Source organism: Camelus ferus, chromosome 33, assembly GCF_009834535.1.
Source record: "Camelus ferus isolate YT-003-E chromosome 33, BCGSAC_Cfer_1.0, whole genome shotgun sequence".
Taxonomy (NCBI): domain Eukaryota; kingdom Metazoa; phylum Chordata; class Mammalia; order Artiodactyla; family Camelidae; genus Camelus; species Camelus ferus.
In genome coordinates this window covers 12,881,433-12,895,143 of record NC_045728.1, presented here as the reverse complement: position 1 = coordinate 12,895,143, position 13,711 = coordinate 12,881,433, and the positions used below count along the sequence as shown (strand labels likewise).

The 13,711-nt window shown below is 42.7% G+C and overlaps 1 protein-coding gene across 4 annotated transcripts in view; it reads right to left on the bottom strand.

Annotated features, from left to right (window-relative positions):
- SIK3 (SIK family kinase 3) overlaps positions 1-13,711 on the bottom strand; it is a 212,255-nt gene that overhangs the window by 39,732 nt on the left and 158,812 nt on the right. For all 4 annotated transcript variants that reach the window (XM_032472294.1, XM_032472296.1, XM_032472297.1 and 1 more), the window contains exons 5-6: positions 11,017-11,141; positions 10,344-10,467 (exon numbers count right to left, since the gene is read on the bottom strand). In XM_032472294.1, the coding sequence (XP_032328185.1) occupies positions 10,344-10,467; positions 11,017-11,141 (249 nt within the window). The remainder of the gene's footprint in view (positions 1-10,343; positions 10,468-11,016; positions 11,142-13,711) is intronic.

Here is a 13,711-nt window from a genome sequence, read left to right as displayed (position 1 = left end):
CCAACACCACTGGTTTCTGCAAATTATCATCAGAATGTTCTAGAGCAGAAATAAAGTTGCTTGTAACTAAATCCTGTGAGACACTTTCTGTGGCTGAACACAGAGGCTAAAGGGAGATGGCTTCGCATAACTTAGCAAGTAATGACGGCGCTGATAAGAAAAGCTTCTATGAGGAGTCAGCAAAGTTAGACCGAGAGGCCTTTCTCTTCGGTTTTAACAGTTTATCAACCTAAGATAGCCTGGGGGGGAAGCGAGTGTTTGACCCATAGATCTCAACTCATTAGAAAAATAACACCTATTCCTTGAACTTTCCTTCTTTTCAACTGTTTTTCTAGGTGGCTGTGATGTTGCCAGAATGACGATTCAGAAATTAGGAGACACTGGCTTCAAGGTTGGGGCTGCCTACATTTTCCTCCAGCCCTGACCCTGAAAAGATGCTCCCACACTACCCTGTTAGACTAGAGGATGTCCAACTTCCAGTTCACATTTTTAAAATAAAAATTTGTCGCTTATACTAGCTTATCATTATCCAACTATATTTTTAAGTCCTAATATCCATCATTACTGTAAAAGAAAATTCTGGCTCAGTTTTACATCAGAGTCCAATATACAGTCCTTGATATTAATTCTTTTTTTCTTTTTTCTTTAAACACTTTTTATTGATTTATAATCATTTTACAATGTATCAAATTCCAGCGTTCAGCACAATTTTTCAGTTATACATGAACATATATATATTCATTGTCACATTTTTTTCTCTGTGAGCTACCATAAGATTTTGTGTATATTTCCCTGTGCTATACAGTATAATCTTGTTTTTCTATTCTACATAATTCTTTTTTCCGGAAAGAATCCAGATGCAGATGGACAAAGACACCTATTTCCAGGACTCTCTTGATACTTAGAATAACTTGTCAGATATGCATTCATTGAGAATTAAAATAGTCAAAGGCAGGTGGCTTCTGAAGTCAGAGTGCAAGGGTTCAAATCTCAGCTCTGCCACTTCCTAGCTGTGTAATTCCGGGTGTGTCCCTTAATCATACCTCACCTCAACTGTCTATCAAGTGACAAGAGAAGCCTACCTCACAGGGTTGTTTTGAATATTAAATAGGTTAATGCAACAATGTCTGGTATAGAGAAAGTGTTCAGCGGATGTTAGCTGTTATACAAATCCCTGGACTTCTTCCACTTAGAACTTCCTCCCTTACTCTGTCTTCCTTTATAGAGCTGCTGAGACTAGGAGACAGTTTGCTTGAAAAGGGTTACCTAAATAGGGCAGTACCCATACTTCCCCATTCTTTTTCTATCATATTAGGTAAGATCACGAAGATGGTCAGAGGAGGCTTGCTTAACTCCCAGGTAGATCTAGCCTCTTTCCTGACAGTCTGTGTTCACTAACATGAAAGCACTACACACACTGTCTCCCCAAAGGCAGAGCGAACCTTAAAAGAGTTTTGGGAAGGGAACTGTGTTGAGGACTCTGAGTTCCTAAGTATATGGAGACTGATGGGTGAGCTACTTTAATCTCCTCTCCCGTCCCCTCTAAACAAAGCACTTTTAGCCAAGCAAGACGTTGTGTGGTTCCTGATGAGTAAGCCGATCAGGGCAGAGTTGTTTGCATCCAAGTAGAAGCTTTCTGGCAGTAGCTGCACAAAAGTCTCCATCAGAGCATTATGCAAGCCTGGGTCTTGCATTCCCAGTGATCAAATGCTTATGCAATATCACAATTAATTAAGTCACAATGAAGTCTAATCAATAAGGACTCAAAAACATTGTCCACAAGAGATCACTATGCACTTGCCGTCAGTGCAGCTTTTTCCCTGTAAATTAATCTTCCTCCAGCTAAATAAATGACTGATCTTACTACGCTCACTAGCAGGTAGTATAACAGGTGAGTAAGACAAACGAGGCTTTAAGAAGTAGGCCTCTGATAGTTTTAAAAAACATACTGGTAGTGAATGAGTTTGGTGCTCAAAAAATCCATGTTGTTGGCTTCCCTCAGTGGGAGCGGAACTTGGAGGGAGGCATCTCCAACACAGGTGGCCGGGCCAGGTCTCATCTTCTGCCAGTGGCTCAAAAACACAGCAAGTTCTAACTTTTAATCCTTCTATATTTAATTTAATTTAGGCTCGGGGTTTTTGCCTAACTGCTCTCTGGGATGCTCGGAGACGTTTAATCCCAAAACACTGGTCTCGATCAAACTAATCTCACTTGAGACGTTGAAAGCCAACTCCACAGTAGATCAAAACTCTTCCAAAACTAGAAGCCACTTGGCCTGGTCATTTATATCATAATCTATATAACAAAAGTTCATAAACCCAGTTAATAATTCAGGTCATCAGTGAGTTAGCTCTCACTTTAATAAACAAAACACAAGAGTCTGATGGAAGATTCTATAGGTAAGTGGTGATGATTCAATTTTTCATTAAAAAAAATTTACTGAATGCTGACCCCATACTAGATGTTGTCGTTTTAGGGACGCTTACATGAGTGTGAAACAGCTCTGACATCAAGGAGCTTGCATTCCAGGGGAGAGGGGAGGAAGACATCTACATAATTATTAAGCTAGGTGATATAAAATTGATCCAGCCTGGAGTAAATCCTCTTTTACATTTTCACCACTGTCATTCAACTTGAAGAGTATGTCTTTAGTATGTCTCAGAATGTCCATGAAGGGAAGTTTATAACAACCAAACAAGACCAGGCCTAGAAATATCCCCTAATTGCAAGGACACTTCATTCCACACATTACTGACAATAAAGAGATGCTTAGAATTCTTGAACTAGCTGTATCCATTTGTACAGCATGGCCTCCCACACAGCTGTAGATACTGTGGAATTCAACTTGGCTAAAAAAGCTAGACAATAGGGCCTTCCCCTGCTCACCACCCAAGTGCTGATTTATACTACACCAGCTCTGCTGGAGTCTCTAGATGCTTCTGGCAGAAAAATGGATGAACTCAGTTCAAGTCTATGACAACAGCCTAAGGAAAAAAAGGATCTTGTTCTTTAGGACTTCCTTCAACCACCTTAGCTTCTGTAGGACAGCACCAGCAGGTCTGACGAGCTGGAAGTGGCGGGCTACAGTCTCCATTCAGAGAATTAACTCTAGGTTTAATGGCGTGCAGTTATGCCCAGAAACTAGAGGTGTAAGCAGAAGAAGGACTCAGGGTCAGACTCCAGGTTTCCTTTACATGCACTTGAAACTTTATGGTACTTGAAGGATGCCTAAGATGAGAAATGACTAAACAGTCGTCTGCACTCATCTTGCCCTTGCCTTATCCTCTGACAGCACTCTCCGATGAGCCTTGGGCAGGCCTGTGATGGTAGGCACCGCCAAGCACATGTGCGTCCCTGCAGGCAGGGAGGTCATACGGGTAACGCAGCAACTGTCTACTCATTTCCTACATTGGGTTGCTTCTCATTTTCTGTGCTTAATCCTACAAAAATTTTTATTCCAATTTAGGGAATTACTTGTCTGCCATTAAAAAGTGGCCACATTTAGGATACTTCTGTTGGCCTTCTCTGAGTCTTTCATGTGAACTTATACTGTAAACATTAGTTCTTTCTAAGTAGTTAAAACATTACATAGTTTATTTCTAAGTACTAACAGACAACGTGGTTGACTGCATGGTTAGCTATTTACCAGCATCTGAAGCCAGCTCTGGTAAGGCTTGAGTAAAACTCTTTTGCCATGACGCGGGGGTGGAGGGGCGGAGAGATCCAAGTTGCTCACAGGAAATACTGTGGACATTGGAAAAGCAGAGGAAGTGGTTTGTTTATCTTGCCCTTTCTTTGCAGCAGTGTGGTGGAGGAGAACAAACACTGAATCTGAGTACCGACTTACTCATTTACTACCTGTGTGGCTTTAGGCAAGTCAACTAATTTCTCTAAACTTCAACTTCTTAAACTTCATTGGCAAAATGATAAATCCCGTGTGTCCATACCAATTCCGGAGTACAATTACATTGCTCAAATTAGACCAAGTACAGGAAATACTTTGCAAACTTCAAAGCCCTAAAGAAATATAAATTACTGTCATTGATATTATTATTTGAATTATTTGGTAGTTAGCCCTGTAACAAACCCATGCACCCATTCCTTCATTCATTTAACAAATACTTACTGAGCACCTACCTACCAGGACCCATGCACTGTCCTAAGCCCTGAGAGTGAACAAAACCAAAACCTTATTACAGTCAAGAGGCAGTGGCGGGGTGGGGGCGGGTATAGCTTAGTGGTAGAGCACATGCTTAGCATACGCAAGGTCCTCGGTTCAATCCCCAGTACCTCCTCTAAAAATAAGTAAGAAAACCAAATACCTCCCCACCACGAAAAAATTTAAGAAACAAAACAAAACAAAGCAAAGCAAAACAACCCTCCCAAACAAAAACAAAACAAACAAACAAAAAGAGGCAGTGGGGACGAGGAGTGGGGACACAATAAACACATACTGTAGTGGTAGCAGTGAGTGCTATGAAAAAAAAAGAAGGCAGAATGATGGAAGAGAAGGAAGAGAATGATGGAGTAGTCAGGAAAGGCCCCTCTGAGGGACACCGAAGCAGAGAGCTCAAGTGAGGTGAGGAAGCAAGCCGTGGGAATATCTGAGGGAACGGGGACGCGTGTGCTCGGCAAGTCTGAGAAACAGCAAGGACATGTGTGTGACTGGAGCTCGAGGCAGAGGACGAAGGGCAGAGGGAAATGAGATTGGGTGGGGACAGGGGAAGCACAGCTGTGCCCTGTGGCCATAATGATAGTGACTTTCTGAATTGTTTCCTAAGTGTAAATAAGAGCCACTGGAGGGCTTGGGGGGGGTTCTATTTGCTATTTCCTCATTATTTACTAAATCCTACCACACGCCAGGTTCTATGCTGAGCTGTAACAGCGGTGAACAAAGCACCTTTCATCTACTTCTCTAAGCTCACAGTCTGGGGTGGAAGATGCGCAATGAAAGAAATAATTACAATAAAATGTTTGGGAAGTCCTATGAGAAAAGAAAACTTGGTAGACATTATCTAGATTCGTATTTCTATCCCATCTAGTCTCTTACTCTAGAATACAGCCATGGGCGGTGTCCGGTGGAGAGAGGAAGAAGGGTCCCAGGCGGAGGGAACTGCTCCAGAGAACATCACTTGCTTGGGGAACGAGCAGGAAATCAGGGTGCCTGGCGGCACAGTGGGACCTGAGGTCCAAGAGATGGGCAGGAGCCGGGTCACGGAGGTATTTCCCTGCCATTGTTCTCCAAACAGCAGTCATGAGGTCAGTTTAGTAAGTTCTAATGAGCACTTTTAATGTAATAGAATAAAATGCATTAGAGTGCACTGCACATAGTAAAGGCAGGTTTCTTGCTTTTTAAAAAAACTTTTTAAAAAACTTTATCTTACAACTTTTTTTCGTTCAACTGTGTGTGTGTGTGTGTGTGTGTATTTTCCAAGTCACAGTATAAAATGTATTTTTTACTATGGTCATGGTCAAAAATGAAGTCAGTGCTCTAGCCATATTAAGGAGTGAACTTTGGCCTAGAGGTAACGGTAAACCACTGAAAATTTTAAGCTGGAAAATGGTATAATCAGATGTATGTGTGTGTGTTTGTGTGTGTGGTGGGGTATTTTGTCTGTTTTGATGTATGTATTTTAGAAAGATTATTCGTGCAGCTGTGTGGAGAATGCATTAGAGAAGGATAAGGCTGGAAGCCAGGAATCCATTTAATTGGTTTAATTTCACTAAGGTAAGGGCAGCTACCGAAGTGGCTACAGGAATGGAGGATTGAAAGCACAGGATTTGGTAAAGGAGTGGCTGTGGTAATGGTAAGAGAGGAGGAATCAAGGCTTGTTTCTGTCTTGGTCAGATGTTCATGCCGTTCACTAAGACAGGGAACATGGAACAGAGCAAATGCAGGGAGGGAGTTAAATTCAGTTTCAAAAATGTTTCCATTGATATGATTTCATGACATGCAAGTGAAGCTGACTGGTAGCAACTGGTTGGATAAACAGCCCTTCCTCCCAGAGAGGTCTAGGCCAGAGAGTTAATTGAGTGTCACCTGGAGACTGAACATCACTGCGATCACCGAAGCCACGGCAGTAAATAAGATGGCTCAGAAAGACGGTATAAAGAAGAAAAGATTTAAAGGATGAACAGAGAAAGAGAAATCTGGCAGACAAGGTGCACCCAGAGAGACAGGAGGAAAACTGGAGAATGTGGTGTCTGAGAGGCAATGAAAAAAATGTGTTTTAAAAAACAAGGAATGACTCAACAATAAGAAAACAAATAACCCAATTAAAAAATGGGCAAAACATTCAGACATTCACCAAAGAGGATATACAGATGGTACATACAGATAAGAAATGTTCACTATCACACATCATTAGGGAACTGCAGATTAAAATAAGACGATATAATTTCACACCTATTGGAAACAAAAATCCAAAGCACCGACAACACCAAATGCTGACAAAGATGTGGAGCAACAGGTACTCTCACTCATTGCTGGTGGAAATGCAAAATGGTTCAGCCACTTTGTAAGATAGCTTGGCTGTTTCTTACGAAACTAAACATACTCTTACCATACAATCCAGCAATCATGCTCCTTGGTATTTACTCAAATCAGTTAAAAACTTCTGTCTACACAAACAATAGCTACCCACACATGGATGTTTATAGCAGCTTTATTCATAACTGCCAAAACTTGGAAGCAACCAAGATGTTCATCAGCAGGTGAATGGATAAATAAACTGTGGTACATCCAGACAATGGAATATTATTCAGCATTAAAAAGATGTAAGACATTAATGTAAAAAAAAGACGTAAAGGAACCTTATATGCACATCACTAAGTGAAAGAAGCCAATCTGAAAAGGCTGCGTACTGTATGATTCCAACTACATGACGTTCTGGAAAAGACAGAACTGTGGACACAGTAAAATGACTGCTGGCTGTCAGAGTTAATGGGGAGGGAGGAATGAATAGGCACTGAGAATTCTTACGGCAGTGAAACTGCTCTGTATGATACTATGATGGTGGACACATGTCATTATATATTTGTACAATACCAAGAATAAGCCCTAATGCAGACTATGGACTTCAGATGCTAATCTAATGTAGTGTTGATGCAGGCTGACCGATTATAACAAATGTTCTGCTTTGGTGCAGGATACTGACAGAGGAGGCAGCTCTGTGTGAGGGAGTTGGGAGTATATGGGAGTTCTCAGTACTTTCTGCTTAATTTTGCTATGAACCCAAAACTGCTCTAAAAATAAAGCTTATTTAAAAAAAAGAAAGATAGGAGTCGTACATTTTTAGCATTTAGCACTAAATATTGCTGCTCAGTCATTAAGATAAAGACCAAGGATGTCCAGCAGATGATGACAAGATCACTGGTGACTCTGGCCAGAGCAATCTACTAGACCTCTTCTCTGCTTCCTTTCAGAGTAAAATTGGAAAAAGTTGTGTCTATTTCCTTTCTCCATTTCCCTTCTGTTCCTTTTTGGTTGTCTCCCCATGAATTAGGTTTTTGCTCCTGCTCCTCCACCAAAACTGTACTTCGAGATTATCAGTGAGCTCCAAATTTCCAAATCCGACATTCAGTTCTGTCTGGCTGTTAGCGTAACTGATGCCATCCTGGGTCTGTTCAGTTCCTCCTGTCCTTCCACTGACCCTACCTCGGACTGTACCATGTCGAGGGCTCTGTAGTTAACAGACACTGTTTATGATCATTAGGTCCAGGTGGCCTCTATGCTCTGGCAGATTGCAAACAACAATAAAGACCTTCACTGACATATTCCTGGTGCCCATGAGACTAGTTACCCATTCACAAATCTTGACTTAGGAATGCACTTCCTGTTTCCAAGCACATACCTTCATACCCTTAGGTTAACTATAAAACTGTCCCCTTGGCAGTGTGGGGTACAGCTGTGAATGCCTCTGGATCACTGTCTGCTCGATCCTACCCTGTGAGTAAGTTTCCCTGCAGTAAGCTTACCCACTGGTCATATGGAGCTGCCTGCCTTGTTTTTCGGTCTCAAGATGCCTTCTCAGTTCGGTGGGCACCTTTCATGCCCTCTGTCCTCCAGCAAGTTCTCAGTTGTCTTATCTGACCGGTCAGCAGCACTCCACACAGTTCATTTCTTCCTCCTTGAAACATTTTCTTCACTTGTTTTCCAGGACAGCAGACTCTCTGGCTTACCTTCCCAGCCATTTCTATGCTGATCCCCCTTCATATTTCCTGATCTCTGAATATCGTGTGTCCCAGAGTTAATCCTTCGACCTCTTGTCTTCTCTATAATCACAGCCTAAAAAGAGATCTTATCTCATAGCTTTAAATTTCATCCATACACTGATCGTTCCCAAATGGACATCCCTAGCCCATAACTCCCAGCTAAGGTACAATCCTATAGTCAACTGCCCACACAAGATCTCAACCTAGACGTCCAATGGGCATCTCAGACTAACACAGCTGAAACATCTCTCCAAAATGTAAGGATTCTTCCCTAGCCATCCCCATCTCTGTTAGCAGCAATTTCTCCTTCCAGCTGCTCAAGCCCAAAACCCTGCAGTCACCTTTAATTACTCTCTTTCTCTCACATTTAATCCAACATAAATGCTGTTGGAGCCAGACTGCCTAGGTTCAAATTCCAGTTTAGTCACTTAGTAGCTGTGTTATCTTGGGAAAACTGCTAAACGTCTCCCGGCTTCGGTTTTATCACCTATAAAATGGGGATCATGGTCTCATGTATCTTACGGGGTTGTTAAAATAATTAAATGAGTTAATGCTTGCAAAATGCTTGGAACGGTGACTGCCACACAGCAGGTACTATCTCTTGAATCGGACTGCTTCTTACCGTCCCCACCTCCACACCCCAGTCTGGGAACTACACACCAACATCTCTCATCTGGATTATTGCAAAACTCCTCCTAACTGGTCTCCCTCTTTCAGCCCTTGAACCTTTCACCCAACAGCACTGCCAAGATGATTTTATTTTTAAACAAAAGTCACCGTAAAATTCTTTCGATATTTTTGTATGGTAGAAAATTGTCATGATAAAAGTTAGAACAAAAAGAAAAGTCAGATAATGTCACTCCTCTGTTGAAATCCTCCAATCCTTTGCAATTCACTCAGACTGTAAACCAAGGTCTCGTCTCTGACTGGGTCCTTGAAGTGAGTGCGCTCTGGTTCCCCTGACCTCATCTCTCCTGTCCCCTCACTCATTCTTTTCTAGCTTGGAGGTTTCCATCCTGTTCCTGTAACACACAAGCATGCTCCCTCCCTGGGGCGCCTGCACTCGATTGTCCCTCTGCCTGGAAAGTTCTTCCCTACACAGCACAGCTTCCGCCCTCACCTTCTTTAAGTCTTTGCTGAAATGTCGATTTCTCAACTGAAGGGGTTCGCTGAAATACCTTATAACCTCCCACCCACCATCCCTAAACCCACCTCTTTATTTTATCTTTCTTCTAAAATGCAAGTTTAGAAATAAAATTTCTAAAATTTATTCTAAATGCCATTCCCATTTATTCTAAAATGCAATTCCCATGTGCTTATACTGTGTTGCCAACCCAGTGGACATACATTCTGTACACTGTTCCTTAAACTGAAAAATATGATTAAGCAAAACTAAACAGGTGGCTTACAGCATTGTCTTCAAAACTGTCTTTTCTAATGGGCGTGAAAACGGACGGTGATGAAATACTGTAGACTCTGGCTGTCTGGTGTCTGTTTTCAGTGTTAAATTCTTCCAAGAGCTACCTACCCTACTGCCCACTCATTTAAAAAGTATTTCTTTATTTGAGTCTGGGGACGACTGTCACAGAAGCAGGAACTGTAGCAGCAGCAAGACTAAGATGCCAGCCTGCTTTATCCTTGGCATCTGACTGCCGCATCTCAATGGGACCCCAGTAAACGGAAAGATTAGCCTGAGAAAGGGTGGGAGGTGGGGTGAAGCCGGGGTGAAACAGGAATACCCACTGCCCTGCTACCACGTGATGGGTCTATTAACCCCACAGACTTGGTTTAATGCAGTCCTCATAGTAGCAGCCCTCACAAAACTGTCACCACTTACCCAAGAGGAAACTAAAGCTCAGACAGACTTAGCAACCTGCCACACAACACTAGGAGCTCTGTGCAGAGCCCAGAGCCAAACTCGGGCAAACTCAGGCAGGGCCACCCGATGCCAAAGCCTAGACTCTCTGTTCCCAGAGAACCTTGCCTCCGGAGACGTCAATTCAGCAAACTGGAGCTAAGCAAGTTTGTTAAACTGGCCACTTATACTCCGTCACTCAATTCCTGGGATAACTTCGCATGTCTGACTCTCCGTGAACCCAGTCATAGCTGTGTGCTGGCAACTCCCTTACCTGTGGACATAAAAAACGGGATGCGGAACTTCCCACTCAACACCCGGGCCCGCAGGTTCTGCAGCGTGCTCCCGTCAAACGGCAGGGCACCACACACTAGCACGTAGAGGACGACTCCAAGGCTCTGCACCCCAGACAGAGAGCAGTACAATTAATCACATCAGCGCAAACAGAAGAGGACATTATAGTGTGTGTATGAAGACGACGGTGAGTCATGCACGAGATAATGCAACAAACGTTTTCTTCTTTTTTTATGAGAAATAATATGGGGCACTGTCAAGGTCAATCATCTGTAGAATAGTTAGCATTCTCCTTTGCCTCCAGACATTAATTTTAGGTAACATATCTAGAATTTCTCTCAGTACCCATCCTAAGGAGAAGGCAAGTGGCAACAACAGAAAGAATCTCTGCTCTTGGCAAGGGCACCCATCCAAGCTTGCCTTGGGGATTTTATTTTATTTTATTATTTTTTTTTTTTTTTTGCAGATGCAAAGGGGGAGGTTGAAATCTGTGGCTCAGTCCGTAAGATGAATGCTGGAGGAAAGTCTCAAAGCACTGGGAATTCAAAGAACAGGTGATCAAAAAAAATCTCAATTCTCGTGCAGCATTGTGTGTTGTCCAGGCTGAGGACAGCTGTCATCAATCAAGGGTGTAAGAGAAGGCAGTTACGTACCCAGATGTCCACTTTGGGCCCGTCATACTCCTTTCCTTCAAAGAGTTCAGGTGCAGCGTAGGGAGGGCTGCCACACCAGGTCTTCAGCAGCTGCCCAGGAGTGAAGAGGTTACTGAAGCCAAAATCTAGAAAGGCAAATGGACATAGTTCATGGTATCTTTACCCAGTGAGTACTCATTTCTAGTCACTGGAATAAAGGTTGTGGATCACTGAGTTTGACTATCAAACACGAAAAGAGAACCTTTAGAAATGACGTAACCAGCCACTTAAAATAATAGTGAAAGAGAAACGATGGACTGGAATGTAAAAGATACCTGATTAACTGAAAGTAAACGTGATTGGTTTATGTCGGCAAAACCAGCACCGTCCCCTTCACGAACCCGGACTGAGTGAGGTGAGTGGTACTTATTCCTTTAAGAACAAAAATGAAACTGGACGTTGACTGATGTTAAGACCACATCAGAATCATTAAAATGTGTAAGTCTACTCAACTGGACCCAGGATTTTCAGATTATTTTTTACTTCCTACGACAAACACATGTCTGATCACCTGAGACACAGTGACTTTAAAAATCAGACAAAGTGACTTTATTATCATCAGGGTAGCTTTCAAAATAAAGGCTATGCAACTTAGTTACAGTTGAACCAAGAACCGTTTACATTTTAGCTTTAAATTGTTTTGCCTTTAAATTCCCCCCTTCCCCTCTCCCCGTCCCACTGTGTGAAGATAGAGTAGATGGGGGATAGGAAGGGTGAGGAATACTAAGAGAATGACCAAGGATGGCAGGCCAAAGGATAGTCTCACAGACTCAGAAATGCTTTTATGCGCATAAATCTTTACATGAACAGTGTGCATGACTGACAGGCTGGAACTCCCTCCTGCCCCAGGCCCACCACGTTCCCACAGTCACAGCACCTGAAGACACTGAGCACCTGCCTCCCGGCCAAACTCTCCCCCTTTCCTAGTTTTACTCTCACTGACAACTCCGTCTCCTTCTGCTATATGATTATCTCCTTCTTACCTTCTCCAGAAGGTGTTTTCTAGCAAGGCACGTGCTGACCTTGACCTGTATTTTCTCAGGGCTAGCTCTTCTGGCCCCACAGCGTTCACTATCACTTGTTTGGTGATAAGTCTCCAAACTTACGTCTCGGGCCCCAGTACCACTCTTAAGTTTCTGATGTGAACTTCCAATACTTGCCTGAGAAGAAACATCTCAACGTTTTCCAAAATCAAATCTGCTCGTCCAGTGATGTTCCCATGTTCGTTAATGGCATTACCGCCCCATTACTAGGAGCACTGGAATCTCTGTTCCTCTCTTCCTGTCATTTCCATTTCAAACTGGTGGTCCGACTTCCAGTGCCTAAGCGTGTCTTGAACTCGTCTCCTTCTTTCCATTGCCATTCCTACCATCTCAGTTCACACTCTTATTACCTCTAACCCAGACTGATGCTCCTGCTTCCCAACTATTTCACTTCCCTCTCAGCCACCCTCTTGGAGCACAGCAAACATTCCACCAATCACATCGTGCTGCCTCCTCAATCGGAAACATTGGTGGCTCCCTTCCACTTACAGAAGAGTCTAGTTCTCTTAGCATTGTCATTTAAGGTCCTTCACAACCCAGGGCCACCCTACCTTTCCAACTCATCCTGGCCATTCCAGCATTACTAGACTAGTCACATCCTGTGTTTACATGCCTTTCTTAGGCTATTTCCTCTCTGTGCCAAGCCTTTTCCTTTCCTTTCCACATTGGAAATATCACCCATTTTCAAGGTCCCGTCAAATATTACTTCCTGCATGAAGCCTTAACTGACTGCCACCACAAAGCACCACGTCAGTGGCTTCCTCCTCTGTGCTTCCACGGCCCTTTGTTTATACCTCTACAACCCAATGACAACTCTGCTTTATTTTACCCTTAGTTGTATTATGTGTTTCTATCCTCCGATAGTTAGTAAATGGGAGGGATTATTTATCTTAGTCACCACACAGTGTTTTCACACATAGCAGGGACTCACGAAAGGGTCACTAAATTCAACTGCAATCAAGTCACAATAAAATCACTGTGCCAGTCCTGTCACCTCTGGGCTCCTGGAGCCTTTTCATACTGACTGGCAGCCAGCCAGCTCCTAGAGCCTCCACCTCCTAGCCATCCCTCCTAAGGTTTAAAAAAACTGAACGATCAGGAGGGGCTCAGGTTGGGGCCATCATTAGAATCACTGTAGCTGCTCCAGCGAGAAATCAAACACTCTCATTCATCAACGCAAAATAAATGCCTCTTCTGCCAAGTCCCCTAGATCTCCTATAGGAAATCTGCTCTACCTTCTTCGCACTCATTTATTACTTCATATTTCTCTTTTATTTTGGTTATTTCCATATACAAATATCCTATTCTTTTAGCACTTTAAAAACGCCCTATCTCTCTAGTAGTAAAATATCCCCTTTCTAGTTCCTTAAGAAAAACTTATTCATCTCTGACTCTCCCACATTACCCAGCATACTGTTCAACAAGTGTTGACTATGAATGCAACTGCAATTAAAGCCCTACCAATTAACCCACAACTTTTGAAACTCAATAATTTTAATTTATAAGTTAAAGCCTGCATGCACTGAAACCTGTTTTTCTTAAGAGATTTGGGGATAGGGTGCTAAAAATCCCAACAAATGAGATTCAGCAGAGTAGGTATCTTTGGGAAGAAT